Source organism: Felis catus, chromosome C1 (assembly GCF_018350175.1).
Source record: "Felis catus isolate Fca126 chromosome C1, F.catus_Fca126_mat1.0, whole genome shotgun sequence".
Classification (NCBI taxonomy): Eukaryota; Metazoa; Chordata; class Mammalia; order Carnivora; family Felidae; genus Felis; species Felis catus.
In genome coordinates, this window is record NC_058375.1 from 4,124,377 (window position 1) to 4,151,844 (window position 27,468).

The following is a 27,468-nucleotide window of genomic DNA, read 5'->3' on the forward strand; positions in this document are numbered from 1 at the left end:
CGCTTGTAGGTAACGGTCACTTTGAGCCCTGGCAACACCACCCACGGCACCCGAGCCAGAACCCGCCTGCTGCCTCGCAAACGTGCAGATTCCCTGCCCCACCTCAACCCACAGGACCTGCCTCTTTTGGAGGGACGGTCAGGGAACCTCCACCTTCACCCCGCCCAGGTGAGTCTCAGGAACACGGGGGTCAGGGGTTCCTCCAGTGTCTGTTCCTGTAAACGTGCCAGAGGCAGGTGTCAGCAAGACAGGGGACCAGGGTGATGGGAAAGGTCCTGGGGCTAAGTTGGGGCTACTCTGATCTGCCCTCGCCCCCTAAGTCGCATGGACACCCGGAAGGAGACTTCTGTGGCTGCAGCACCACCCACTGGTAGAAAGCTGGAAAGACATGCGCTAAGCGGAGCAGGACAGAAACCAAGGCCCTGCCTCTGGGCCGCTTGTTGAGGTTATCCGAGCGCTGTCTGCGAGACCCAGGTATCTTCACTGGAGAGTGGCTGAGCTTTAGCATGGCTACGCTCACACGTGGGTAATGTGCATGCATATGTATTAATAATTTCTAATGGAAATGCAGCTTACTCTCACATCTGTCCACGTCTAAGCCTCGGATGGACCTGAGCTTTCCCACGGCCACAAAAGCATTCCTTCATTCACAGTACAGCCCCCCCCTCCCCCGCCGCCCCGGTCCACGGGGGATTCCTTCCAAGACCCTCACTGGAAGCCTGACACCACGGGTAGTCCCGAACCCTATAGATACTGTTTCTCCCCTACATACACACCTACGACTAAGTTCTAAGTTAGGCACACTAACTAATAATACCAACTGTAACAACATGCTGTAATAGAAGCCATGTGAACATGGTCTCTCTCTCTCTCTCTCTCTCTCTCTCTCTTAGTGTACTTCTTCCTGGGACCATGTGAGATGAGAAAATGCCTATGTGACAGCTGCAGGAGGTGAGTGACGTGGGCAGGTGACAGCGTTAGGCCGATATCTGATGGTGCATCAGAGGAAGGGTCATCTGCTTCTAGACCGTGGGTAAACCAGGGCAACTGAGACCGCAGACCAGGCGGGCTCTGACGCATGGAGCCAGGCTGCGCCTCAAGCGCCATTCGGGGGAGTAAGTCAGAGCACCTGCCCTCAGCCTGGGTTCGGATGACAAACAGGGCAATGCCTCACAGTGGCAGGTGCTCTGAAGAGGGCAGCATGGGATGGGGTGGGGGTGGAGGCGGCCCCACTCTGCCACACTCCCAAAGGCTCTCAGGGGCGCCTGGGTGGCGCAGTTGGTTAAGCGTCCGGCCTCAGCCAGGTCACAATCTCGCGGTCCGTGAGTTCGAGCCCCGCGTCAGGCTCTGTGCTGATGGCTCGGAGCCTGGAGCCTGTTTCCGATTCTGTGTCTCCCTCTCTCTCTGCCCCTCCCCCATTCATGCTCTGTCTCTCTCTGTCCCAAAAATAAATAAAAAACGTTGGAAAAAAAAAATTTAAACCAAAGGCTCTCATTGGGTGACCGCTCCACACACGCATCTGGCAATGAGCAGACGGCCAGCGGGAGTCCACAGTTTTCCAGGCCTCCGCCCAGATGTTGAGCATCCGGCAGGGACCCGACAAACAAAAGGCCCTCCCTTCGTGGGGTTTACACTCTAACGGGGTGCAAAAGGGGGCGAGCATACCAAAGATACAGGAGCAAAACACAGTGTTCCGGGAATACCTGGGAGCAAGGAGGGAGCTGGTCATCAGGGAAGGCCTGGATGGAGGCCGTATTTACAGAGACCGGAAGGAGGGGCGAGTCATGCAGATATCTGGAGGAAGAATAGCCCTGGCAGAGGGAAGAGGCAGTGCCAAGGCCCAGGGGTAAGAACACACTGGCCAGTTCACACAGCCACAGGAGGGCCAGTGTGGCCCCGGCGAGTGTTGAGAGGAAGGCACGGTAGAGGAGACCCAGGAACTGGCCGGTGCTCAGATCCGGAACCACCCAGCAGGCAGAGCCAACAGGATCAGCCGCCAGTGAGAAGGGAGTCAATGGGTGTAAGTAACTGAATGCCGCAGAGGTCATTTACGGAGGAGAGAGAGGCTGTGGGAGGAGCGGCCCAGGGAAAGGCCCAGGGTGTCTTTTTGGCCTTGTGAAGGTCAAGGGGCCAGTTAAGCATCCAGGTGGAGCCACAAGAGGCCCGGCTGGAAACAGAGCCCCGGGCCTACATGATGGTACTAAAGGCACAGACTGGATGAGGTCTCGAGGCGAGTGGGGTGGGGGTGCCCTCCCCGACTCAGAGCGCCAGAGAAGCCTCTCAGAGAGCAGCATCAGCACCCGTGCCAACATCTACCTGGAGCTGCCTGGGGCTCACATGTCCCCCTGAACCTGGAACTTCTACACCCCTATCCTGGGTCCGCCAGTCCAGAGGCATCTCCAAGCCAACGCGTCACAACCGTCCCTCCTGCGCCCAGGCTCCCTCCAGGGAGCGCAAGAGAAGCAGAGGCTCAAAGCACAGGTTTGAGGCCGATTCGTGGTCCAGACCTACCCCACACTCCCCCATGCGGCCTCGGGCAAGTAGGCGACCTCTTCTCTACGTCCTCACTTGTGCAATGGGGACGACGGGGCGTGGCGAGGATTATGAGTGGGAGCACTTCACAGCTTTGCAGAACATTAAGCACTTACTGACAGCAGTTACACAGGCCCTCCCCACCCATGTGGCCTCCCAAGGCCCCCCTCCTCCTCTCCCCTACCCTGAGGCTCTCCTTCCCAGTGTCCAGCCTCTCCCACCAGGCCTGCGGGGAACCCTCACTGTCTCTCTCAAACCCCAGGCCCCACAGGCTCAGGCCCACCCTCCCCACGGCCAGCAGAGGGCGTGCTCTGGACACTGCTGGGTTTGCCCCAGAACTCCAAGGGCTCCTGAACAAATCCAGAGTCCTAGCCAGGCAGACGAGCTCCTCCCTCACACCCAGCTCCTCCTGGGTGCCAATGTCCACCCAGCAAGTAACACATTCACCCCGGCCTGGTTTATCACACGCACGCGCACACGCACGCGCACGCGCACACGCACACGCACGCGCAGCTGCTGCTGTCATGTTCTCCTCGAGCCACCCCCGCCCCCGCCAGCATTCCTATCATCACAGCAGGTGGCTGGCAGAGGCCCATGGGGACACAGGTCACGGGACACAGGCACACAAAGGCCACGGCTTCCGGTGGTGCCGCATCTCTGCTGACCCCCAGGTGGCAGCGTGGCACAAGACAGAGCCCCTTCCCCAAGCAAGGTGGCTGGCAGGCCTCTGGAAGAAAGGTCAGGTCCCTTGGGGCTGGAGGGACGGTAAGAGGTGATGTCCCAAAGCCCCCAGCTGCCTTGGAGTCCCAAAAGCAGAAAGCCCGGCCCTCAACCCAGGCGGTCAGGGCTTTGCTGGCTCCGTACTTGCCCTGGCTCCCCCCTGCCAGGGGGTGGATGGGGCAGAGGAGGGGTCAGACCCAGTGTGGCCAGGCTGGGGATGGGGGTGGGGGTTTAGAAACCAAGACTTTAAGGAGGAGGAGTTTAAAGGCAGCTCTCAGCTCAGTCTCTGGCTGTCCCCTGTCCTCCCTCGCTGGGCCCCAAACCAAGCAACCTACCCAGGGCTTCTGGAAATCCCCAAGGCCCAGGGGATGAAGGAAGGGAAGACTCCAAGCAAACTCCTATCCTGACCCAAGAGTGGTGCAGTGCTGCATACAGAGGGATGCCAGGCTTCCTGGGCCCTGGAACCTTCCATGCAGCCGGCATGACGGCCCCCAGACACTTACCCCATTCTGGCTGTTACAGTGCCGGGTGCTGATGATGGCCCCTGCCTCCTCGATCATCTTCAGGATGGTTCCACCGTGGACATTGCCAGCCACGTTGGCATCATCCGGCCTCATGATCCTAGGCAGAGGAGAGAGAAGTAGGTTGAGGCTCCTGAGAAGGACGTCACTCATCAACAGTGACCACCTAGGGTGAGGAGAAGGTCCTCCAAAGAGACCAATGGCTCCCAAAGAAGGAAAGAGAACTTTCCATGAGTTTGGTCACAGTGGGCTGCTGACCCGACAGCCCCAGGCTAGAGGCCGCCGGGTCCTGTTTCCACGGGACGGAGGAGGGCAGAGGGCAGGAAGTTGTCCCCGAGAGCAACAGGCACCCAGCAGAGAAGGGGTGATAGCGGGGACCTTTGGCAGAGGCAGTGAGGTGGCGGCATGACTGTTGGGAGTTCCCAGCACTCCTGCCCTTCCTGCTTCCCAGGCTCCCCCAAAGACCTGGGGTTGAATGAGCAGGGCAGGGCTGAATGAGCATGAGGACACAGGCTGTGACCCCCTTGGACAGCGGACAAATTCCCAGGACAGGACCCCCCCCATCAGGACTCCCAGTGGGGCCGGCTGCCCTGAGAACTGGAAACAAGCCACAGCTCTAGGTACAAAGGCACAAAGTTCCACTGTAAGAGACATAAATCCTGGGGCCATCACGCCCAGCACGGTGACTAACGTTAACAGCGCCGCACTGTATGAAAGTTGCCGCAGTGAAAGCTCTCGCCACAGGGAAGAAACACGTGTCAGGTGATGTGTGTTAGCTAAACTCACGGCAGTGATCGTTTTGCAAAATGCACACACATCAAACCATCACCGTGGGGCGCCGGGGTGGCTCAATTGGTTGAGTGTCTGACTTCAGCTCAGGTCATGATCTCACAGTCTGTGAGTTCAGGCCCCACGTCGGGCTCTGTGCTGACAGCTCGGAGCCTGGAGCCCGCTTCCGATTCTGTGTCTCCCTCTCTCTCTGCCCCTCCCCCACTCGCGCTCTGTCTCTCTCTCTCAAAAATAAATAAACTTTAAAAAGTGTTTATTAAAAACTTGAAATGTTATTTAAGTTAATAAATGTTTATTAAAAATTTAAATGTTTTTAAAAACTTTTAAAAAACCCTATTGTTATCAACCTCTTTCCTTTGGAATTGTTTGCAATTTCGTGAAGGACAGACGGTCATTTCCACACAGAGAAGCTGGTCCTCCTGCGAGCACAGGTACCACAGAGGCTGCCGTAGGGCAGGGGCTGGCCAGGGAGAGCTGAGCTCCCGGGCTCTAGAGCGCTGGGGAAACTCGAATCCAGCCTTTCCCCTCGGGCCTCGCTTTGCCTGTCTGTAAAGCACAGCTGTGCCCGCCACTGTTGGTTGACCCACAGCAATGCTGTGCGACCTGGGAGAGAAGGGCAGAGGAGGAAGTGCTCACATCCGGCGGGACACTGAGTCAGGGGCTGATAAGGAAGCAGCCTGTGAGATAGGAGGCTGGCGATAGTGTCTGGAGTTGCAGACTGAGGGTCCCCCGAAACCCCACACCATCAACATCGGGCTGCCCCAGGATCCTGGGCAACTGGGAGCAAATGCCAGGAGCTCCAGACCACACGCTTGAGGCACGAAAGCTCACTGGGACACTTGCTGTCCCCCACCCTTCCTGGTCACCCTGGGTCCTGCACCAGGCACCGACCTAATTCCCCAGGCCAGCTGGCCACTCAGACACAAACCTCCCTCCACTGGACCTGATCCTGACCCAGCACTCTGCAGTTACCCTGAGCCCAGCTCACCTCCCCCCCCATCCCCTGGGTCCCCAATGGCCCCCCACTGCTCAAGGCCATTCACTCTGTCAGGGCCTTCCTCCCCAGTTCACTTCCCCAGGGCTCTCCCTGCCCACGCCCTGGTCCTCCCCAGGCACAAGTGAGGACAGCCGGGAGAACGTGTGGTCCCTCATTCAAGCTTCTGTTTTCCCATTTTTTTTAAGTTTATTAAATTTATTTATTTTGAGAGACAGAGAGAGAGCAAGCGGGAGAGGAACAGAGAAGGAGGGAGACAGAATCCCAAGCAGGCTCCACACCATCAGTGCAGAGCCCAACGCAGGGCTTGAACTCATGAACCATGAGATCAGACACTTATAACTGACCGAGCCACCCAGGAGCCCCTGTTTTCCCAGGTTTAATGCAGCCATGGGTATGAAAAGGGCTTCTCTTTCCTCTTCACTATTAAAAAAACAAGAAAACCCGGTGAGGCAAGCAGCACTGACCACAGCACCTGGTCGGGGAGGCATCTCTGCACCTGCCCATCTCCTCCTGCACTTAACCAGCCACTCATCCCCCTGCCTGGAGAGTCATCTTAAGCAGGAATCTAGTCCTCAATCACCTCTCTCATCTAAAGAATAAAGACTCACCTCACTAGTGAGGAACTTGAAGCCCTCAGGCATCTGGAACTACTCCTGTGTCATCATCAGCCACCGCCCTGGCCAAACCAGAGCATCGGCCAGGGCCTTCCTACCACCCTACCTGGATCCACCTGTCCCAGCAACATCCAACCTACGGTCTGGGAGGAAAGGGGACTCATCCACGAAGGGGGGCGGGAATAAGTAGACACAACCTCATGGAGGACAGCGCGGCATTCCCAAACTCCAAATGCACAGGCGGGCTCCGACCCAGCAATTCCAGCTGTAGGAGTGTGTCCCACAGATGTTTCCAAACGTGAGTAAACCTGTTTGTTGCCCATTGCATTCCGTGTAGCCAGCCTCACAGCAGACACCTTGAAGGCAAGCCCCGCCCTCCTGTTCCTTAGCCCCACATAGAGCTTTTATACTGGGTTGAACTGTGTCCCCTGAAAGATACGTTCAAGCTCTAGCCGCTGGAACCTGTGAATGGGGCCGTATTTAGATACGGGTCTTAGTGGGGGTGTCTGGTGGCTCAGTCGGTTAAGCGTTGACTTCGACTCAGGTAATGATCCCACGGCTCACGGGTTTGAGCCCCTTGTAGGGTTCTGTGCTGACAGCTCGGAGCCTAGGGCCTGCTTCAGATTCTGTGTCTCCCTCTCCCTCTGCCCCTCCCCTGCTCGTGCTCACTCTCCCTCTCTCTCAAAAATAAATAAACATTAAAAAAAAATTTTTTTATGTTTATTTATTTTTGAGACAGAGAGACAGAGCATGAACAGGGGAGGGTCAGAGAGAGAGGGAGACACAGAATCTGAAGCAGGCTCCAGGCTCTGAGCTGTCAGCACAGAGCCCAACGCGGGGCTTGAACTCACAAACCACAAGATCATGACCTGAGCCGAAGTCGGATGCTTAACCAACTGAGCCACCCAGGCGCCCCAAGATTTTTTTTTTAATGTTTCTTAATTTATTTTATTTTATTTTTTTTTAAATATTTTTTTTCAACGTTTATTTATTTTTTTTGGGACAGAGAGAGACAGAGCATGAACGGGGGAGAGGCAGAGAGAGAGGGAGACACAGAATCGGAAACAGGCTCCAGGCTCTGAGCCATCAGCCCAGAGCCCGACACAGGGCTCGAACTCACGGACCGCGAGATCGTGACCTGGCTGAAGTCGGACGCTCAACCGACTGCGCCACCCAGGCGCCCCCTTAATTTATTTTTGAGACAGAGAGAGACAAAGCGTGAGCAGGGGAGGGGCAGAGAGAGAGGGAGACACAGAATCGGAAACAGGCTCCAGGCTCTGAGCCATCAGCCCAGAGCCCGACGCGGGGCTCGAACTCACGGACCGCGAGATCGTGACCTGGCTGAAGTCGGACGCTCAACCGACTGTGCCACCCAGGCGCCCCCTTAATTTATTTTTGAGACAGAGAGAGACAAAGCGTGAGCAGGGGAGGGGCAGAGAGAGAGCGAGACAGAATCGGAAGCAGGCTCCAGGCTCTGAGCTGTCAGCACAGAGCCCAATGTGGGGCTGGAACTCACGGACCGCGAGATCATGACCTGAGCCGAAGTTGGACGCTTAACCAACTGAGCCACCCAGGCGCCCCTAAAAAAAAAATTTCTTTTAAATACAAACAGGGTCTTTCCAAATGTCATCAAGTTAAGATGAGGTCGTTAGGGTGTGCCCTAATCCAGTGTGCACAGCACCCTTTTGAAAAGAGGGAAATGGACACACGCCAGGGAGCAGGCAGAGACTGGAGTGATACATCCAGAAGCCCAGAAACGCAGGACGCCAGGAGCCACCAGAAGCTGGAAGAGGCAAGGAAGGATCCTCCCCTCGGGCCACCAGAGGGAGTGTGGCCCTGCCGACAGGAGGATCCGGGGCTTGTGGCTTGTGGCCTCCGGGCTGTGAGAACATGAATTTCTATTATAAGCCACCCTATGTGTGGTCATTTGTCCTGGCAGGACACTGACACTCACATTCACACTCAGGGGGGCTTTGCCCCATGCACAGAAAACAGCAGGGAGTGACAGGCGAGCCCACGGGACCTGCGGGTGTGGTGGCCTCCCCAGGCAGGGAGCCCAGGCCAGGGGGTGCCCGCACCACAGGGGGCTGTGGTCAGCCTGATTGTCACCCAAACATGTCAGCGCTACAACGTAACAGTGCTGCAGGAGTCCATGGTTACTGGGCTGGAGAGGCCTGCTTCCGTCTCCCACGGTGGAAGCTAGAATAGCTCTCTGAGGGAGAAGGCCGGCTCCACGCACAGCCAGATTTCCGGGATAGATAAAGTCTCCCGGATTTTTCACCTGCACCAAAGACCAGCAGAGCCTCTGGGGGGAGTTCAGGTGGGGGCACACGGGGCAGCCAGGGCTAAGGACACCTCACAGACTGTGCAGAAGGTCCCCGGGCCCATCCTTTCTAAATGAGGCTCAAAACAGAGAGGCAATGATGGGTGTCCTGAGCAGGAACAACCCCCAGGAGCTTCTGCCCTGACCTTACCCACAGCGGCAGCTTTCAAGCTTCCTTTGTGCTCAGCGCAGGGAACAGTCGCCTTGGCAGGGAGACAAGGAAGAATAGGGAGTGCCATTCCTGGTGCCCACGGGGTGGGCAAGTGCCTTGCCCATGGCACATGTGAAACCTCATGTTTCTATGGGGGCCTCTGCCAACCAGAAGCCCAAGTGACACTGCTTATCCCCTCTAATTTGCTGCCGAGGAAGGTTCCAGGAAAGTTCCTTCAGCCCCAGAGCCCCCCACCCACCCCCATCCCCTACAAGAGGCAAGGGAGGAGAAGTGGCTGGGCCAGGAAAAAGTCCCTGGGGCTCTTTCAGGTCCCAGAGCAGGCATGGGGTGGGGGGTGCCAATCACACCGAACACCCAGGCTCACACTTTGGCTGGGACAGGGAAATGAACCAGGAGAAGGCTCCAGGGGGTAGCAGACCAGCACCCACTGATCCTGAGAATGCAGAACCTTCGGGGGCTGAGCAGGCAGGACGCTCGGCAGAGCCCTGCCCAACCAGGGAACCGGCTGGCAAGAGAAAGAAACACAGTTGCCATCATTCCTGGGGCTCCAGCCAGGAGGGAGACCGCTGAGCCCCACGGCTCCACAGCCCCACTCTTCTGGGAACCCAGGGTCTGACCCTGCCGGGCCCCTAGGCCCCCAGGTGTCAGCAGAGACTGGACTTCCCGTCCCAGCCTCCGCTAACCACCTCACATCGGCCTCAGCAAGAATCAGGCCAGGCACAACTGTCCCTGGCCACACGAAGGGGCCGTGTCCCCTCTACATCGGACCCCTTCAAAGGGCCCCCAGATGGATGCCCCTAAGAGAAGGGGGCGGCGCGTGACTTTGCGGTACCTGCTCATCTGGGAAGCCATACCCGCTGGTTCGCCCCAGATCCCGGGTCCCGAGAGGCAAGGCGGCTAGCGGCGGCCAGAGCACCCACCCTTCCCCACCACAAGCACCGTCCCAACTCCCCGCCACACCAGGCTGCCCAATCTAACCAGGAAGAGGCTGCCTCCCCAATCTGATCCGAAGACTCTACCAAAGGCCAGCTGTCATAGCAACCTCGCTTTGTAAATAATGACAGCGGAGAAGTACATCTTCGAGCCCTCCCGCTGCTGTCCCTGAGATCAAGAAGTCACAGGTGCCTCTCTGAGAAGCCTCTAGGGGGCCCAAGGAGAGGGCAAACGCCCACCCAGACTTTTCTCAGCAGAGGCCGGGCCCCAGGCCTGGATCCCCTGCAAGCCTTCTGAGCCTCCCAAGACGCAGACAGGGGAGGGGGGTCTCGGGCCAGAGGGAGACTCACAGCAAGAGGTCACAGTTGGTGCAGAGCCCCACATCCTGCTCAGAGGGGCTGGCATCTGACACCTGTCCCCGAAGCTACCTCCTGGAGGTCGAGGATCCAGGTGACCCACTGGCTCTGCCAGCCCCGGCACTCCCCTGGCTGGCACCCCCACCCCCACACAGACCTGCCTCCTCCCCTCTCCGGTGCCGGGCTGCCAGGGACAGACCTTCCGTCTCCCCTCCCGCTGGGTGCCAGGCAAGCCGTCAGAGTGGCCGAGGAGCACGCGTGACAGCGGCAGTCGGGGGAGAGGAGGCCGGATGCGTAATTATTACCCCCGCGTCCCAGGGCACCTCCACACAAGGCCACTTTCCCCGGAATGCCGCAGCCAGGACCCTGGGCAGAACACAGCCTCCATCCATCGGGCAGGCTGATGGCCACCACCAATGAATGAACCTGCCCGCAAGCCACCTGAGAGAGTCCTTCCTGAAAACTGCCATCCCGGCTTGGCTCCCGGGCGCCGGTCCACCTCACCTGCAGGGCGACTCTGGCAGGTTTTGTGCTCGAGGGGTAAAGTGAGGACAGAGCAAGCTGGGCCCGCTGCTCACTCACACGCAGCCCTCACCGGAGGCCCGGCACGCTCCCGGCTCCCAGCGGCCTCCGTGAAGCGCAGACAAATTACGCCTAAAGGTCCAGGTACCATTGTCCCCAGTCTTCCCACGTTTGTGCGAAGAGAGAGAGAAGGAAAACTCCAGACTGACCAACAGCACAGAGCCTGGTTCCACAGGGAGGGAGGCCGGCCGGGGCAGGAAGTGGCAAGGCTGTCCTCGGGCGAGAGGGCCCCTGAAGGGATAAGGGGACCTGCCGACCCCACCCAAAATGTCTACCTGGAGGAGGGAGTCAGGGCAGAATCTGGGCGGAAAACCTTCCCCAAAAGCCTTCCCCGCCCACACCGCCTGACGGGGGCCCTGGCGGGACAGCAGACCTCCTTCGGCCTCTTGGCTGTCCCTGACGGTGTTGATCCTGAGTAGAAATGATCCCATTTGCAGGGAGGTCCGAGGACTATTCCTGTAGGACATGGCCTGGGGCCATCCTGCTCACTGCTGTGTCCCCAGCAGCTGGCACCGGGCCGAGCACACAGCAAAGTGCCATGAATAGGTGTCAAATCAGGGAGTGAACCAGTGCCTGGGAGACACAGAATGGACAGAGGCCCCCACTCCATCCGCCCTATTCCCCTCCGGTCAGCTGGGTGCTTAGGCCCTGCGTGCACGCGGCCAGCAGCCTGCCCCACGCCTCACCTGGACCAAGAGGTCAAAGGCGTTGCTCCCCAAGGCCACTAAGGACCCAGACTCCCATAGTGGGTTCTCGGTGCCCCCTAAGAGAGCCGTGTGCTGGGTCTGGTCAAACCCATCTATCACCTTCAGGTCAGAGAAAAGGCCCCAAGGCCACAGGTGCCCACTCTGGCCACGGGGCATCCCACAGCCATGTGTCCAGGCACCACAGCCCTTCCCACTCCACAACCACAACCAGGGACCCCCCCCCCCCCCCCGTAGCACCATCCCCAGCCATCCCACAGGTTCTTACAGCTTGGCTTTCTCCCTAAGACAGGCCTCGTCAGCTCCTTTCCTGAACACTTTTAGGGACACACCTCGCCGAAGCAGAAGCATGGTCTCTGTTAGCCCCTTCTGGAGCTGTGGCCAGATGGGACCAGAGGGGGGCCTCGGCCCGGATGCTATGCCCTTTGGACTTGGCCCCATTCCTCAATGCAGGCATCGCAGCCTCCCTAAGCAACGCTGGCTTCTCTCCCCCTTGGTCCCAACCCTGGGTGTGCTGGGCACACTGCCCACACCAGGCGACGGGTGGCCACCCCATCACTCCCATGACCTTTTCAAATCCCTTACAATCACAGGAAATTGAGTCGAAAGAGTCGCTGGAAACTACCCACTTCAGGCCCCAACTTTTACCTGTGAGGAAAGCAGGCACACAGAAGGCCGGAGGCTTGCCCAGGCCCACATCAGGTAGACCTGGGGGACTGGGCGCTCGGCACCTTCACGATGGCGTCCTGGGAGGGGGCCGGGCCCGGGGCCAAGGGAGACGCACCCTCCTGCACGCTGCGGACCTACCATCAAAACACCACCCAGGTGACGCAGTTGACGACGCACATGCAGATGAGAACCGGGCACGACTTGCCCCACCAGGTTCGTTCTCAGTTATGGAAAGATCGTGAAGATACACAAGAGAAACAGTCCTCACGGGAGCACACGGGGGGTCCTGTAACCAGCGGGAACCTGAACGAGGGCTCTGGGATCGAGAAGTCAGCCCGCGCTGGGCTGGGCTGGGCTGGGCTGGGCTGACGGAGCACACGGTGCTGTGACGCGGGGCTGGCCATGCAGGAAGAGGCACCCAAATCCACGACCGGGAAACGCTTTGAAACAAGCCGCTGAGTTAAGACCCTATTGTCACCATTAGAGGGAAGACAGTTTTCAGACTCGGAATGACCCACTAATGACAGGCACGATCAATTACTTAACATCTGGATACAGGGATACAACCTAAACCAGAAGAACCAAGATTTTAAAAACAAACAAACGAACAAAAAAACCGAAACAGAGAAAGGGAATGAGGGAAATCTGCAGGAAGTGACACAACCAGGGGCACCTGGGTGGCTCAGTCGGTTGGGCGTCCAACTTCGGCTCAGGTCAGAATCTCTTACTCTGTGACTTTGAGCCCCCGCGTTGGGCTCTGTGCTGACCGCTTGGGGCCTGGAGCCTGCTTCGGGTTCTGTGTCTCCCTCTCTCTCTGTCCCTCCCCTGCTCATGCTGTCTCGCTCTCTGTCTCTCTCTCTTAAAAATAAACATAAAAAAAAAATTTTTTTTAATGACACAACCAAGTAAAATATCTAAGAGTCCACCATGGCTCAGTCAAATCAGCAAGGACCATACCTCACCTCCGCAGGCCTCCACAGCCACGCCGACCGAGCCATTAACAGACCTTTCCACAGAAAGGAATCGTTTGTTGTCAGCCTCATGAGTAAATAATTTCAAAGTTAAATAACCGTGAGGTGGTTCCTCATTTTCTAAATTAACCAAGAACTATTTAAAAAAAAAATTTTAACGTTTATTTATTATTGACAGACAGAGAGAGACAGAGCATGAGCAGGGGAGAGGCAGAGAGAGGAGGAGACAGAATCCAAAGCAGGCTCCAGGCTCTGAGCTGTCAGCACAGAGCCCGACGCAGGGCTCGAACTCACAAACTGTGAGATCATGACCCGAGCCAAAGTCGGACACTCAACCGACTGAGCCGCACAGACGCCCCAACCAAGAACTATTTTAAACGATACAACCAGACATCCGGAAAGGTTCACAGCAACATTATTCGTCGTAGCCAAAAAAGGTGGGAAGGACCCAGATGCCCATCACAGATGAACGGATAAATAAGAAGTGGTCTCTCCAAGCAATGGGATATGATTTGACTCTAAGAAGGAATCAAGTAGTAATGTATACTACCACATGGAAGAATCTTGAACAAGTGCTGAGCACAAGAAGCCAGTCACAAAAGGCCTGATTCTATCCACAGGAAACGTCCAGAACAGGCAAATCCAGACTGGTGGTTGCCAGGGCCTGGGAGAGGTGAATGGGGAGTGATAGCTAACAGGCACAGCGTTTATTTTGGGGGTGAATAAAATGTTCTGGAATTCAAGAACTGTGATGGTTGTACAACCTGATGAATATACCAGAAAACACTGAACTGTCCTCAAGAGTAAATGAACTTACAGGACATGAGTTGTATCACGATAAAGCTGTTACACCTGTTTGCAGACAGCTGTGGAGAAACAGGCCCATCCCTCCACTTCCAGAGCTTTCTGCGTTGGCCAGACCTCCAAAGAGTCACTTGGCCGAGGAAGAGCGCTCTGGGAATGTAGCCCAAAGAAAACCACACACAGCTGGACATGGCAGGCTGCAGCCACAGTGTTTCTGATACTAAACAAAGTCCAGCTAGCTCAGGGGCCCTGGGCATGGGCGAGGTTGCGTCTGGTGTGCATTTCTCTGGAATTAAGTGGCAACCCTTCTGTTCAGCTTTCAAAGGCATCCGGAAGCTGACAAAGGTCGAGAGACGCATCAGGCTCTCTGCTGTCAGCTTGAAGCCTGCTTCTGATCCTCGGTCCCCCTCTCTCTCTGCCCCTCACCTGCTTGCCCTGTCTCTCTCTCTCTCAAAAATAAAAACATAATAATAATAATTTTTAAAAACTTAAAAAAAAAAAAAGAGTAAGAGGCAAGCCACGGACCGGGAGGAAACGTTTACAAAACACGTATCTGATGAAGGACTTGTATCCAAAATAAATGAAGAGCTCTTAAAATTCTATGATAACGACCAACATGAAAACGGGCAAAAGGTATGGACACCTCATGAAACAAGACACACAGACGGTAAATAAGCATATGGGAAGATGTGCACCATCACAGGCCACCAGGGGACTGCAAATTAGAACCACGGCAGTGACACCACTGTCAGGAGTGGAACAGCAGGACCTCTCTCACTGCTGGTGGGGACGCAACACGGTGTGGCCGCTTTGGAAGACGGTTTGGCAGTTTCCTACAAAACTAACTACCCGGGGTGCCTGCGGGGGGGCTCAGTTAGGCGTCCAACTTCAGCTCAGGTCATGATCTCTCAGTCTGTGAGTTCGAGCCCCGCATCGGGCCCTGTGCTGACAGCTTGGAGCCCGGAGCCTGCTTCAGATTCTGTGTCTCCCTCTCTCTCTGCCCCTCCCTTGCTCATGCTCTGTCTCTCTGTCTTTCAAAAACAAATAAATGTTAAAAAAAAATTTTTTTAACCGAACTGTACCCTTTAATTTTAACTAACTATATTCTACTCTCTACTGCATTAATGATGTAAAATTTAGTAGGTACATGGAAGCAATTAAAGAAAAATCAAGTAAAAAAAACTATTGTTGGTTTGAATTGTTGGTTATTGAATTAAGAATCTTAGTGGGGCGCCTGGGTGGCTCAGTTGAGCGTCCCACTCTTGATCGCAGCTCAGGTCAGATCTCACGGTTTGTGAGTTCGAGCCACACATCGGGCTCCACACTGACAACACACAGCCTGCTTGGAATTCTTTCTCTCTCCTTCTCTCTCCCCTCCCCCACTCGCATGCACTCTCTCTCTCTCAAAACAAACTTTAAAAAAAAAGAATAAAAATTAAAAAAAAAGGATCAATAACCACGATCGAGTGGGATTTGATCCAGAGACTCAAGGATGATTCAATATCCTACAAATCAATCAACGTGACATACCACAAGAACAAAAAAATGAAGGAAGAAGTGAAATTGACCAAAACAAATCATACAAATACTGTATGATTTCCCTTATGCGTAGAATCTAAAAAAATAAAACAAAAAACCAACAAGATAACAGACTCATAAATAGAGACAAATATCAAGAATAGTGTAATAACTCCGTATGGTAACAGACGGTCACGGCACTTAGGGTGAACATTTCGTCACGTATGTAAATGTCCATCCACTATGTTGTACACCTGAAACTAATACAATAGTGTGACAACTACGCTCAATTAAAAAAAAGAATATTGGCAACATGTTTCAGATACCACGGGATCAATTAGGCAGCTTCAGGCTGGCTTGTGAGTGTTACCACCTCAGCTTTCATAAGGCACACGACATAGTGGGCTCAGCCTGTCATCAACGGAGGCAGAGCACCAATCAAACAGGACTTAGTTTCCTGAGACACGGGAGGACACCAGAAAGCAGTGTCGCCGTTAAAGCTCTGGATTCCAAACACAAGCCACATCTGAGCGAACACAGCACCAGCACAGCCAAAAACACACACAAAAAGTGTGGCATTTACTGAGAATGATGGCCACCCACGCTCGCTCACCCTGATCAGTTACAAGGCTACAATTTCCATCTGCTAAGTGCCCACAAGGTAATGAAATATTTAGCTGGCTCGAAGAGAGACTGAATTGGAAGCCTGGGGACTTTCAATAGGTGGAGAGAGGGGCAGGGTACGTCTCCAGCATGCCCCCTACAGACCCCAGCTGGGGTGTGCCAAGGCAGGCCAGGACAGGGGTTGAGGGATCAGAAACGAACCCCAAGCATTTTCCAGTCCCGTGCCCTGAATGACAGCAAAGCACTCACACCAGGTGCCCTTCTAAGACCCATCAGACAAATCTTACGGGGGCGAGGACTTCAGGGTCTTCTCCCAGACCCAGGGAGCAACGCCCTGACCTCGCGGCATCAGGACACGCATGTTCCCTAAGGCTCAGAGACGCCCTCAGCATCGTGCTGACTTTGGGAGACACATCACACCTTAGACTTTTAATCCTACCCATTCATAAGCCAAAGTAAACAACAGGCCATTTCTGGGGCAGCGGGCGGGCTGGAGCTGTCTCCACCACCTGCCCCCTCCCTTTACAGCAGCATTTGCCCCTGGTCAGGGCAGGCGATGAGGTACAGAGAACTCGGTGTCAAGACCTGGGTTTCAGTGTCCACTGGTCACTCCCGCACTCGGTTTACCCTATCCTTAAAATGAGGGTGATTCCTGTGCACCCCCCCCCCCCGGGGCTGAGAGCTACGCAAGCGAGCTTGAAGGGTGCAGGGTGTAGATGGGAGCCGGGGCGAGCTCTCAGAACGCAGGTTTTGCCCCTGAACACAGGGCCGCTCCCCTGTCAGCTGATGTCAGGCTTTGCTCCACATCAAGACGGTGAGAAAATAAGTTTTATTACAAAAGCAGTTCTTTCTCCCGATGCTTCAACCTCCCAGTCTGATGTTATCTCCCCGGCTGGATTAAAATTCTGATTTGCTAGGGCGCCTGGGTGGCTCAGTTGGTGAAACATCTGACTTTGGCTCAGGTCATGATCTCGCAGTTCATGAGTTCAGGCCCCATGTCCACCTCTGTGCTGACAGCTCAGAGCCTGGAGCCTGCTTCGGATTCTGTGTCTCCCTCTCTCTGTCTCCCACTCACACTCTGTCTCCCTCTCAAAAATAAATAAACATGAAAAAGAAAATTCTAATTTCCCTGGGGCACCTGGGCAGCTCAGTTAGTTAAGCATCTGACTTTGGCTCAGGTCATGATCTCTTAGTTCGTGAGTTCAAGCCCCTCATTGCATCGGGCTGTCTGCTCTCAGCTGTCTGCTCTCAGCACAGAGCACGCTTTGGATCCTCTGTCTCCCTCTCTCTCTGCCCCTCCCCAGCTTGTTCTCTCACTCTCTCTCTCTCTCTCTCTCTCTCTCTCTCAAAATAAATAAATAAACTTAAAAAAAAAAGGCCCTAAAATTCTGATTTGCTTGTTATGTCCAATGTCCAATTAAATGTCTCACAGGGCCACAGGGCACACTCAAGGCCATGACTGCTACAGGCAACTTCCCACCTCCCAGGGTTTTTAAACACCCTTTATTATTTTTTTATGTTTATTTATTTATTTTTAGTTATTTTTTAATTTAAAAAAATTTTAATGTTTTTATTTGCTTTTGAGACAGAGAAACAGAGCACAAGCAGGGGAGGGGCAGAGAGAGAGGGAGACACAGAATCCGAAGCAGGCTCCAGGCCCCGAGCTGTCAGCACAGAGCCCGACGTGGGGCTCAAACCTATGGACTATGAGATCATGACCTGAGCCAAAGCCCGATGCCCAACCGACTGAGCCACCCAGGCGCCCCAATGTTTATTTATTTTTGAGAGAGAGGCAGAGACAGAGTGCAAGCAGGGGAGGGGCAGAGAGAGAGGGAGACACAGAATCCGAAGCAGGCTCCAGGCTGTCAGCACAGAGTCCAATGCGGAGCTCGAACTCACAAACTGTGAGATCATGAGCTGAGCCTAAGTTAGATGTTTCACCGACTGAGCCACCAGGCGCCCCATAAACACCCTTTATTATTTTTTAATGTTTATTTTTGATAGAGAGAGACATGAACAGGGGAGGGGCAGAGAGAGAGAGGAGACAGAGGATCAGAAGCAGGCTCAGCACTGACAGCAGCGAGCCCAATGTGGGACTCAAACTCACAAACTTTGAGATCATGGCCTGAGCCGAAGTTGGACGCTCAACTGACTGAGCCACCCAGGTGCCCCTTAAACACCCTCTAGACGGGCAGTCACGCCTGCTGGACCTGCCCCCACAGCAAGCCCAAGCCTAAGGGAGGAAATTCAGGGCACCAGGGGGTTCTGCCTGTCTGGCACAGCCCAGGAAGTTCCCCAACGGGGACCTGCCGCACGGGAGGCCTGTACTCGAGGCTGCCACCTGCCTGGGACAGGCTGGTCACAGCAGGACGCTGCAAGGGGGCGGGGAAGGCCGGAAGGGGGCGGGGTTGGTATTCAGGGAGGGGAAGCGGAACCACAAGACCCAGGCTGAGACCCCACACAGCCGCCAGGAAGCGCAGCCTAGTCCTGAAATGAAACCACGTGTGTGATGAACACTCCACATTCTACAGGGCGCAACTTTTACTGTCGGTGGACTTTTGCTTCTGTCCTCAGGGTCAGGGATAACCCGGGGGTGCGGGCCAGGTGTGTGGCTTCAGCCCTGCACTTACCAGCCTGGGACCCCGACAAGTCCTGGGACCCCGACAAGTCCTGGGACCTCGGAAGAAGGGGCGGGTCCACCTCAAAAGAACAAAGCTGGACCCTTACCTCACAGATTCAAAATAGGTAAAGCTCTGAACAGAAGGGCTGAGGCTGAAAGAAAACATGCAGGTAAGGCTCTGTGACCCTGAGTCTGGCAACGGTTTCTCAGGCGCGACGATAAGAGTACAAGCAACCAAAGAATAAAAAACCGAAACTAGACTACATGAAAATGTCAAAACTGCGCTTCAAGGGACGCCTGGGTGGCTCAGTCGGTTGAGCGTGTCTGGCTCGTGACTTTGGCTCAGGTCATGATCTCACGGTTCGTGAGGTTGATCCCTGCATCCGGTTCTGTGCTGCTGGCATGAGGCCTGCTTGAGATTCTCTGTCTCCCTCTCTCTCTCTGCCCCTCCCCCACTCATGCACGAGCATGTGTGCTCTCTCTCTAAATAAACATGCAAAAGTAAAAAAAGGTTTGTGCTTTAAGACAGAACATCCAAAGCGAAAAGACTGAACGGGAGAAAATCTCTGCAAACCGTGTATCTGAGAAGGGTCTTATCTCTAGAATACAGAAGGAAGTCTTAACTCAGTAACAGAAAGACAAATATGCCAAATGAAAAACAGGTAAAGAAACAAAACAGCCAAACTGTACAAATGGCTGATAAGCACTCAGCATCATTACTCATCAGAGAAATTCAAATCTAAGCCACAAGGAGATAGGCGGCTGCAATCCAAAAGGCAAATACCCAGCACGGAGGGGGATGTGGACCGCCCCCGCGCTGCTGGGGGAGGGGGGGAAACAGCCCAGTTGGAAAACGCCCCGGAAGTTGAACAGAGTAAGCGCATGACCCAGCAATTCGACTCCTACTCACACGGCCTCTGACCCCCAAGGTGCGGGTTCTTCTCTTCTGCACCACCAGCTGGGTGTCCTACAATTCAACGCGGTTCTGACGCTAACAGCCCAGAGGTAGCGCAGACCCCATCCAAAGTTCAAGGGCTCCAGGCTGTCCCTGCTTCCACGCCCCTCTCAAGTCCCAGGCCGCCTGAACTTCTGACAAACTGGCTCTAGACTCTGGGGTTCCCACAAAAATCTCCTCCGGTTGGATCATTTGCTGGAGCAGCTCACAGGACTCAGGCAAACTTTGCTTTATTCACATTGACCGGTTTGTTGTAAAGGATTCAGCTCAGGAACAGCCAGATGGAAGAGGCGCATAGCACAAGGTGTGGGGTGGGGCCGGCACGCTGCCCTTCCGACACCTCCATGTGTTCGGCAACCTGGAAGCTCTCCCAACTCCACTGTTCCGGGTCTTTATGGCGGTCACGATGGAGGCATTGGTGATTAACTCAACCTCCAGGCCTCCCTCCCCCCACCGCCATCCCCAGATAGGAGGTGGGGCTGAAAGTTCCACCCCTGTAAGGCAGCCTGCGCCAGGCTGGCCACCAGTCCCCATCCTGAAGCTATCTAAAGGGCTCCCGGCCACCTCGCATCTCATCAGCATACCAAAGATACACTCTCACTGGAAGAATTTCAAGTGTCTGAGGAACTCTGTGCCAGGACCCAGGGATAAAGACTAAATACCTTTGTCTTATTAAGCCACACTAGGTATACATTCAAGAGACATCAACGCGCACGTCCACACAACAGCTTGGACAGGAACATTCATAGTAACGTTATGCATAATAGATGAAAGGTGGAAACACGGCGAGGTCCATCAGCTGGCAAATGGACATGCAAAATGTGGCATGTCCCCGCACGGTGAATTATTATGAAAGAAGCATGGATACACGCATGATGAAAACATCACGCTATGTGAGAGAAGCCAGATACAAAACACCATGTTGCATGATTCCACTTATCTGGAATGTCCAGAAGAGCCGAACTTGCCCAGAAAGAAAAATAGATGGAGGCGGTGTAAAAATTAATAAAAATTGAATTAACAAAAAATAAAAAAATATTTATTCGGGTCAGGTCATGATCGCACGGTTCGTGGGTTCGAGCCCTGCGTCAGGCTCTGTGCTGACAGCTAGGGGCCTGGAGCCTGCTTTGGATTCTGTGTCTCCCTCTCTCTCTGCCCTTCCCCTGCTCCTGCTCTGTCTCTCTCTCTCTCAAAAATAAAAAAATAAACATAAAACAATTTTTTTTAATAAAAAAATTCATAAGCCTCGTTTGTAATGGAGTCGGGAGGCCAGCAGGGGGAGGTCTCACACCCCGCAGACCCAGCAGAGGAGAGGTAGCCTCAGGTCCCACCACACCCCTCCTGCTGGACCACAGGCAGGCCCCAGAAAGGCTCTCCTCCAGCTCCAGCAACAGCCCAGCCAAGGAGAGATTGCCAGAGCTCAGCCAATGGGAAGCCGCTACACTTCCAACTCCCGGTTTGCTCCAAAGGACAGCCCTCCCAGGCTGCCCACCCCTTCCCTCTAGAAAGGTTACTCTGTTCTCCAGACTTGCCAGCGGTTTCACAGAAGCTTGCTTGTCTGGAGTTGTAATTCTCTGCTCTTCCCAAAGAAATCCATCTTTGCTGGCTAAACTGTACCCTTCAGTGGATGAGTCCTATGGAACACGGATTACGTTTCGATAAATAAAGCTGGTACGAAGTAGAGGGTGATATACTCACCGAACAAAGTTTCTGTAAAGTTTGAAATAAACACAGGAAGGCCACGGTAACAGCACAACGTTGTGCTGCTGAAGATGAGCCCATCGTGCGAGGACAGCTCTGCTGCCCTACGTAAGCTTCTGGTCCAAAAATCGCAGCTGGAGCCCCTGCCCCCACGGCCCCAGACTCCTCGACAGCGGGTGCCAGGGAGGGATGAACGCGCACAGCTGTTGGCACGTGCGGTGCTTCAATTTCCACACCTGCCTCCTTCCCTCAAAGATGCCAGCTGCCCAGAGCCCAGAGCCCACCAATCCCGAAAGCCTACCTCCTCCAACAAAGCCTGGGGGGGGGGCTTTGACTGGGCCCCGGCAGGGAAGCATGCTAGGTTTCCACTTGGATGAACACATTAGCGTGCATGCTCAGTCAGGCAGTTCACTGAACACCCGGTGCCCCGATGGCCCCTCCAAACCGTCAACAATAAATCCTGAGTCATGTGGCCCACGGCTCCAGGGCGGGCTGCCCAGTCTGCCTTGCACACTGGACACCAGCAGGAAGAAGGCGCTGCTGTGGGCACAGAAATGTCCTTGTCATCCTACCTTGCAGTGATACAGGGTCGAGAGAGCAGATTAGACCTGGTTTCAACAGCCTGGACGGAAGCCCAGCATTTCTCCCCAGGACCCTGGGAGCTCCTGGGCCCCAGATGCTCCCAGGTGGCTGCCTGCCTGCTGAGCTCACGGAGGTGGAGGCGGAGGCGGAGGGTGTAGACTAGCAGCTTCATCTTGCAGCGAGTGGTCAGTTCACCCAGTTCTCAGCACAAGGCTTAGCAGCCCCCACTCCCATCTCCCCAGGGGGCCTGACCCCACCCAGAGCCCTCCAGACAGGAATGCAGATGTCCCTCTCCCCGGAGCCTCCTCCTGGGGCTGCCCCTCCTCCCATCAGTCCACAGTCAAACTGGCAGTTCTGCTTCCGGAAGCATCTCACAGGATGCTTCTCTGCAACCCCAGTGACGCAAGGAATTCATGACTTGGCCTGAAGTCAAAGAGCTTGGCTCTCTCCTGAGCAAAGGAGGAAGGTGACAACAGGCCCACCACCTGTCTGCGGGATAGCAGCGTGACCATTCACAGAGGAAAAAGGCACAGAGTGGAGTCGGGAAGCTAGAAGGGGAAGCTACAGCACTTGGCGTCAATGACAATTACAGATTCCAACAGAAGGATCAGCTCAGTGCCTCCACGGAAAACCCTGTACCTTGCATCTTCCACAAGAACTTGACCACCCCTGCAACCCAGCCAATGGGAAATCCTCATCCCCCTGGGCTCTGGCTTTTCTCCAGTGGACTTTCACTCAGAACCCCCCTCCCAACTTCCTCCTCCTCCACCTCCTCCCCCCTCCCCATAACATTCCTTGCCTTTGTTGGACTTGCCACAGCTCGCTTGTCCCAACTTGCAACTCTCTGCTCTTCCCAAATAAGCCCGTTTTTGCTGATAAAATAGCTGACTTTTCTTATTTCTAAGGTTACCATTTTTTTGGTGATCAGAAGTGGGATCCAGAGGCAACCCCCCAACAACTCCGGGGCTGGTGGACACAAAGGTGCCAGTGCCCCCAAAGCCAACACGGGTCACGGCTTTCTTGCTGACCCTGGAGTGCACGGGCAAGTTTTCTCCTGGATTTCAAGCTCCACTCTCTTTGGGTGTGAGCTCTCCTGGCTGTACTCAGGATCTATTTTAAGGCTTTGCCCTTTCAGAGTTCTCACTTGGACTTTGGTCGGACTTCTGTTTGGGACTGTGCTGTGTAGGACGTTTGCTTTCTGCTTTCTGCTTCAGATTCTGTGTCTTCCTCTCTCTCTGGCCCTCCCTGCTCGCCCACTGTATCTCTCTCTCTTAAAAATAAATAAACATTAAAAAAAAAAAAAACTAAAAAAAAAAAGGGAAAAGAAACAGGATCCCAGGCATCAAAACTGGGGACGCCCATCCCCCGTTTCTGGGATACACTTGGTTTTATGTTTAAAAACTATGGTCCCCCCAAAAAAAATTTAAAAAAAGAATAATAATAAATAAATAAAATAAATAAATAAATAGAAACTATGGTCCCTCCTCATGCACAGTTCTAATTAAATGGACCACCTTTTTTAAAAAAATTTTTTTTTTTAATGTGTATTTATTTTTGAGAAAGAGAGAGAGAGACAGAGCTCGAGCAGGGGAGGGGCAGAGAGAGAGGGAGACACAGAATCTGAAGCAGGCTCCAGGCTCTGAGCTGTCAGCACAGAGCCTGACGCGGGGGCTCAAACCCATGGACCGTGAGATCATGACCGGAGCTGGAGTAGGATGCTCAACCGACTGAGCCACCCAGGCGCCCCTTAAATGGACCAACTTAACCAAAAGTAATTTAGAACATCAGTGGCCATTATGGGGAACTTTTCAGCTCCACAAACTTATGCTTCTCAAAACTAAACTGGATAGCCAGGCTCTAAAACTGTCATGACTGAATGGGATGTCTATCTGGACTGGAATTCTGAAGGTTCCAAACATTATCAGGAATCCAGAACTGCCTCTGCAAAACACACTTTCTGGACTGAGGTAAACGAACAGTTAAAGACAAAGAGGCTTCAGGGCACCTGGCTGGCTCAGTGGAGCCTTCGACTCTTGGTCTCTGGGTTCTGAGCTCAAGCCCCACACTGGGTACAGTTTCCATAAATTAATTAAATTATGTGTGTGTGTGTGTGTGTGTGTGTGTGTGTATAAACAAAAAGGCTTCTGGGGCCTCCTCCCCCCATCCCGTCCTCTTTGTCTCAGGGCACACGGCAGACACCTCGCGCTCCAGGCCCACCGTCCTCCTTCCCTTCTGTACCACCTTCACCTCCTCTACATCCTCAGTTTCCCCATTCCAATTCCCTTGCCGATTTTCCATTTTCCTTTGACTCTCTGCCTGCTTCTTCCTATCCTGAACCTATTCAAACATGCCTCTTTGGGCCTGGGTGTCTCAGTTGGTTGAGTGTCCGACTCCTGATTTCGGCTGAGGTTTGTGGGTTCAAGCTCCACACCAGGCTGTGCTGACAGCATGGAGCCTGCTTAGGATTCTCCTCTCTCTCTCTCTCTTTCTCTCTCTCTCCCCCTCCCCCTCCAAAATAAGTAAATAAACATTTTAAAATATATTTGAAAATAACAATAAATAAAATAAAATGCACCTCTTTAAAGCTAAGTCTCCTTTGGGTCCTATAAGGATCCAAATAAACCCCACATTTCTTACATTCCCTAGACTAAGGCTGAATTTTGAGCCATAGTTAAAGAGTTTCCTAAAGTGACGAAGGACCCCCCCCCCACGGGTTTGCTGAAGAATTTAACACACGTATTCAAACTTGCCAACCTAGTTTCTCAGAGTTATATCAATTAGTCCACATGGCTCATAGGTGAGGGCCAGGCCAAACTCTGGATGAAACTAGCCCAATGGGATCATCCTAAAAGGGAAATAGAGAAACAGACCCCTAACTCTGGCAAGATGCTAGAACACTTCCTGGAAATCTCCAGGGAGCAAGTATAGTAGCCTTTCCTAAAACTGTTGGTTGGAACAAAAGTCAGGCTTGCACACAAAAGCCTGATGAACCTGTTCATGACTATTATAATCAACTCCAAACTGTCTTTAAAGAAAATTCTGGTCGTCCCTTAGATGTTGAATCCACCCAGGAAGCACTTAACTATGTTTATGAATGGGCTGAACTGGGATTTTTTTTTTCTTTTAGTTAAAAGGACCAGGATGGAATGGGAAACTATGTCCACTCCCAACTGAGTTCGTCTGGCAAACCCGCTCACTTACACCTGTGATGAGTCTCCTAATAAACCACTAAACTTCTCAGTTTTCAATTCCAGCAAATGAAGTCCATGAACAATATCAAAACCTCCTAGTTTTGGCTATTTCTGCAAAGGGCCAGGACATTGGGATAAAACTGCTATCATGTTGGGGCGCCTGGGTGGCTCAGTCGGTTGAGTGTCCCACTTCGGCTCAGGTGATGATCTCGCGGTTCGTGAGTCTGAGCCCCACGTCAGGCTCTGTGCTGATGCCTCGGAGCCTGGAGCCTCCTTCGGATTCTGTGTCTCCCTCTCTCTCTGCCCCTCCCCCACTCACACTCCGTGTGTGTGTGTGTGTGTGTGTGTGTGTGTGTGTGTGTGTCTCTCTCTCTCTCTCAAAAATAAACAAACATTAAAACTGTTATCACGCTAAGCGCTGTGGGCACCACATCCCTCCAGCCGGTCTTTCCAACGTCCTCCTAATTCCCAACGTTGGGCTCCAAGGAGCTACAGGGGCTCTTGACACAAGCCACCGGCTGCTATGAGGGACTCCAACTTGCCCTCTACAGGACTTTCGTCTAGGACCTCCGAGCAATAAGTAACGTGGTCATCCCTCGACACCTGCTGCCCCTCTCACCACTGCACGCTAGTGACATCTGTTCCCAGAGAAAGCCAGTTTTTCAGCGTATTTGATCCATGCGGTGCATCTTTGGTATTCCAGTTGGTAAGGATAGCCACTATTGTCTTTATTTTCACTTGGGAGCATAAACACACTTGGACAGAAATGCCCCAGGGTTCCAGAGGGTCCTCACTTTTCAAAGATCTCAAAAGCTGACTTGGATGATATAAAGTTTTCTGTAGGCTCTACTTAATATGATACATAGATGATTTGGTTCTCCGACGCCCTTCTCAAACCTCTTCACAAGAAGACAGCATCCACCGGCTACAACTTTTGGCCTTAACGGGACAGAAAATCCCCCGAAGAAAAACTGCAGTTTGCTCCAATCCGGTTTGATTCTAGGAAACCTGATCTCAGAACAAGAACTCCATTTGGATCAGGCAGTCTTCCTGAACTTCCCAAAACCTAAAACTAAGCACCAATTACAAAGTTTTCTGGAATTGGCTGGCTAGTCAAAATTGGGTTCCAAACATCTCTCTTACGGCTCAATCTCTATATGCTCTACTTAAAAAATGAAAGATCAGGGGCTCCCAGCTGGCTGAGTCGGTAGAGCACGCGACTCCTGACCTTGGGATTATGAGTTCGAGCCCCACATTGGGCATAGAGCTTACTACATGTATAAAAGTGAAAAGGAAAAAAATGAAAGGTCAGGGAGACATAGCTTTGGGGACTTTAAGGAAAAGCTTAATAAGACCCCTGCCCTCAGATATCCTAACTCTTTTTTTTATAAAGTTTATTTACTTTGAGAGAGAGAGGGAAAGAGAGTGTGAGTGGGGGAGGGGCAGAGAGCATCCCAGGCAAGCTCTGACTGTCAGCGTGGAGCCCAACTCCACAAACTATGAGATCATGAGCCCAATACCAGGCTGGAACTCACGAACTATGAGATCATGACCTGAACCGATATATCGAGGGTCAGACGCTTAACCAACTGAACCACCCAGGCGCCCCAGCTACCCTAATTGTTAACTCCCCTTTTCCTCTGTGTAATGAGAGGGAATGGAATGCCTTAGAATACTCATCCACAAAAACACAGGGACCGTCTTCGACCCACAGGGTATGGAGCCAACAACCGGGCCCTACGGCACGGGAATATCCCCTCACGGCCATTCCTGCCACTAACTACCCTGTTAGTTGAGGCCGCTGAAGAAAAAAATCAGGGGACCCACTTCAGCCATCCTTGTATTTTGGCCAAGGGTGAAACCACAAACATTTATGCCAACAGCACGCCTTTGGGGCAGCTCATGGCTTTGGAATGTTGGCCAACAGTGAGGCTCCCTTACCTCGACTGGGAATGGGGTAAAAACTGGCTCCCGGCTCCAAAATTTATCAGGTGCCGCGCTGCTGGCTGCTCTGCCTACGAGTGAGGCTCCTGGGCATCCCCGGAGACCAAAGGAAACCACCTTGCAGTATTTCTGCCAAAAATGATGCTCTTAAGGAAACCGACAGCCAAATCTGTCCCGGTCCCAAGGGATGTCGTCCCAAGTGATAATTTGCAAAATTCAACAAGAGATACCCAACAACTGGCCCCAGAGAGGGAAAAACAAAACAAGACTGGAAATCTATTCATTGTTGGCTCAATAAAGAGAGGGAACTCTGGTTCGAACCGAATTAACAATCTGGCCCTACCAGAAATTCTAAACTTCCCACTACTTGCCTCCATACATGCATTGAACCATTGGTCTACTGACAAAATGATAGTGTTGGTGAACCAACATTGGCGGAGAAAAATTAATAAGGCTGCAAAAAGTGCCTACTTCACTTACCCACCTGTCCAGAGTGCAATCCAGGGAAATCTGTTCGCACTATGGATTTCATACATCTCACCTTGAAATCCTGTTCAGAAAGATTATCCCTACCTGGGTAACTCCTCTCAAAATTTGTAGTGATGGGGAAACCCATTTTTCTGGTCAGGTGCCTCAAAAAGTCTGT

At 53.4% G+C, this 27,468-nt stretch overlaps 1 protein-coding gene across 6 annotated transcripts in view; it reads right to left on the bottom strand.

Moving 5' to 3' along the window:
• Positions 1 to 27,468, bottom strand: part of ACOT7 (acyl-CoA thioesterase 7) — a 101,202-nt gene that overhangs the window by 64,608 nt on the left and 9,126 nt on the right. For 3 of the 6 annotated variants that reach the window (XM_023258023.2, XM_045035010.1, XM_045035013.1), the window contains exon 2: positions 3,756 to 3,873. In XM_023258023.2, the coding sequence (XP_023113791.1) occupies positions 3,756 to 3,873 (118 nt within the window). Of the gene's footprint in view, positions 1 to 3,755; positions 3,874 to 21,406; positions 21,536 to 21,677; positions 22,017 to 22,597; positions 22,759 to 27,468 lie in introns of those variants that run through there. The other 3 variants (XM_045035011.1, XM_045035009.1, XM_045035012.1) reach the window with 3 other exon arrangements.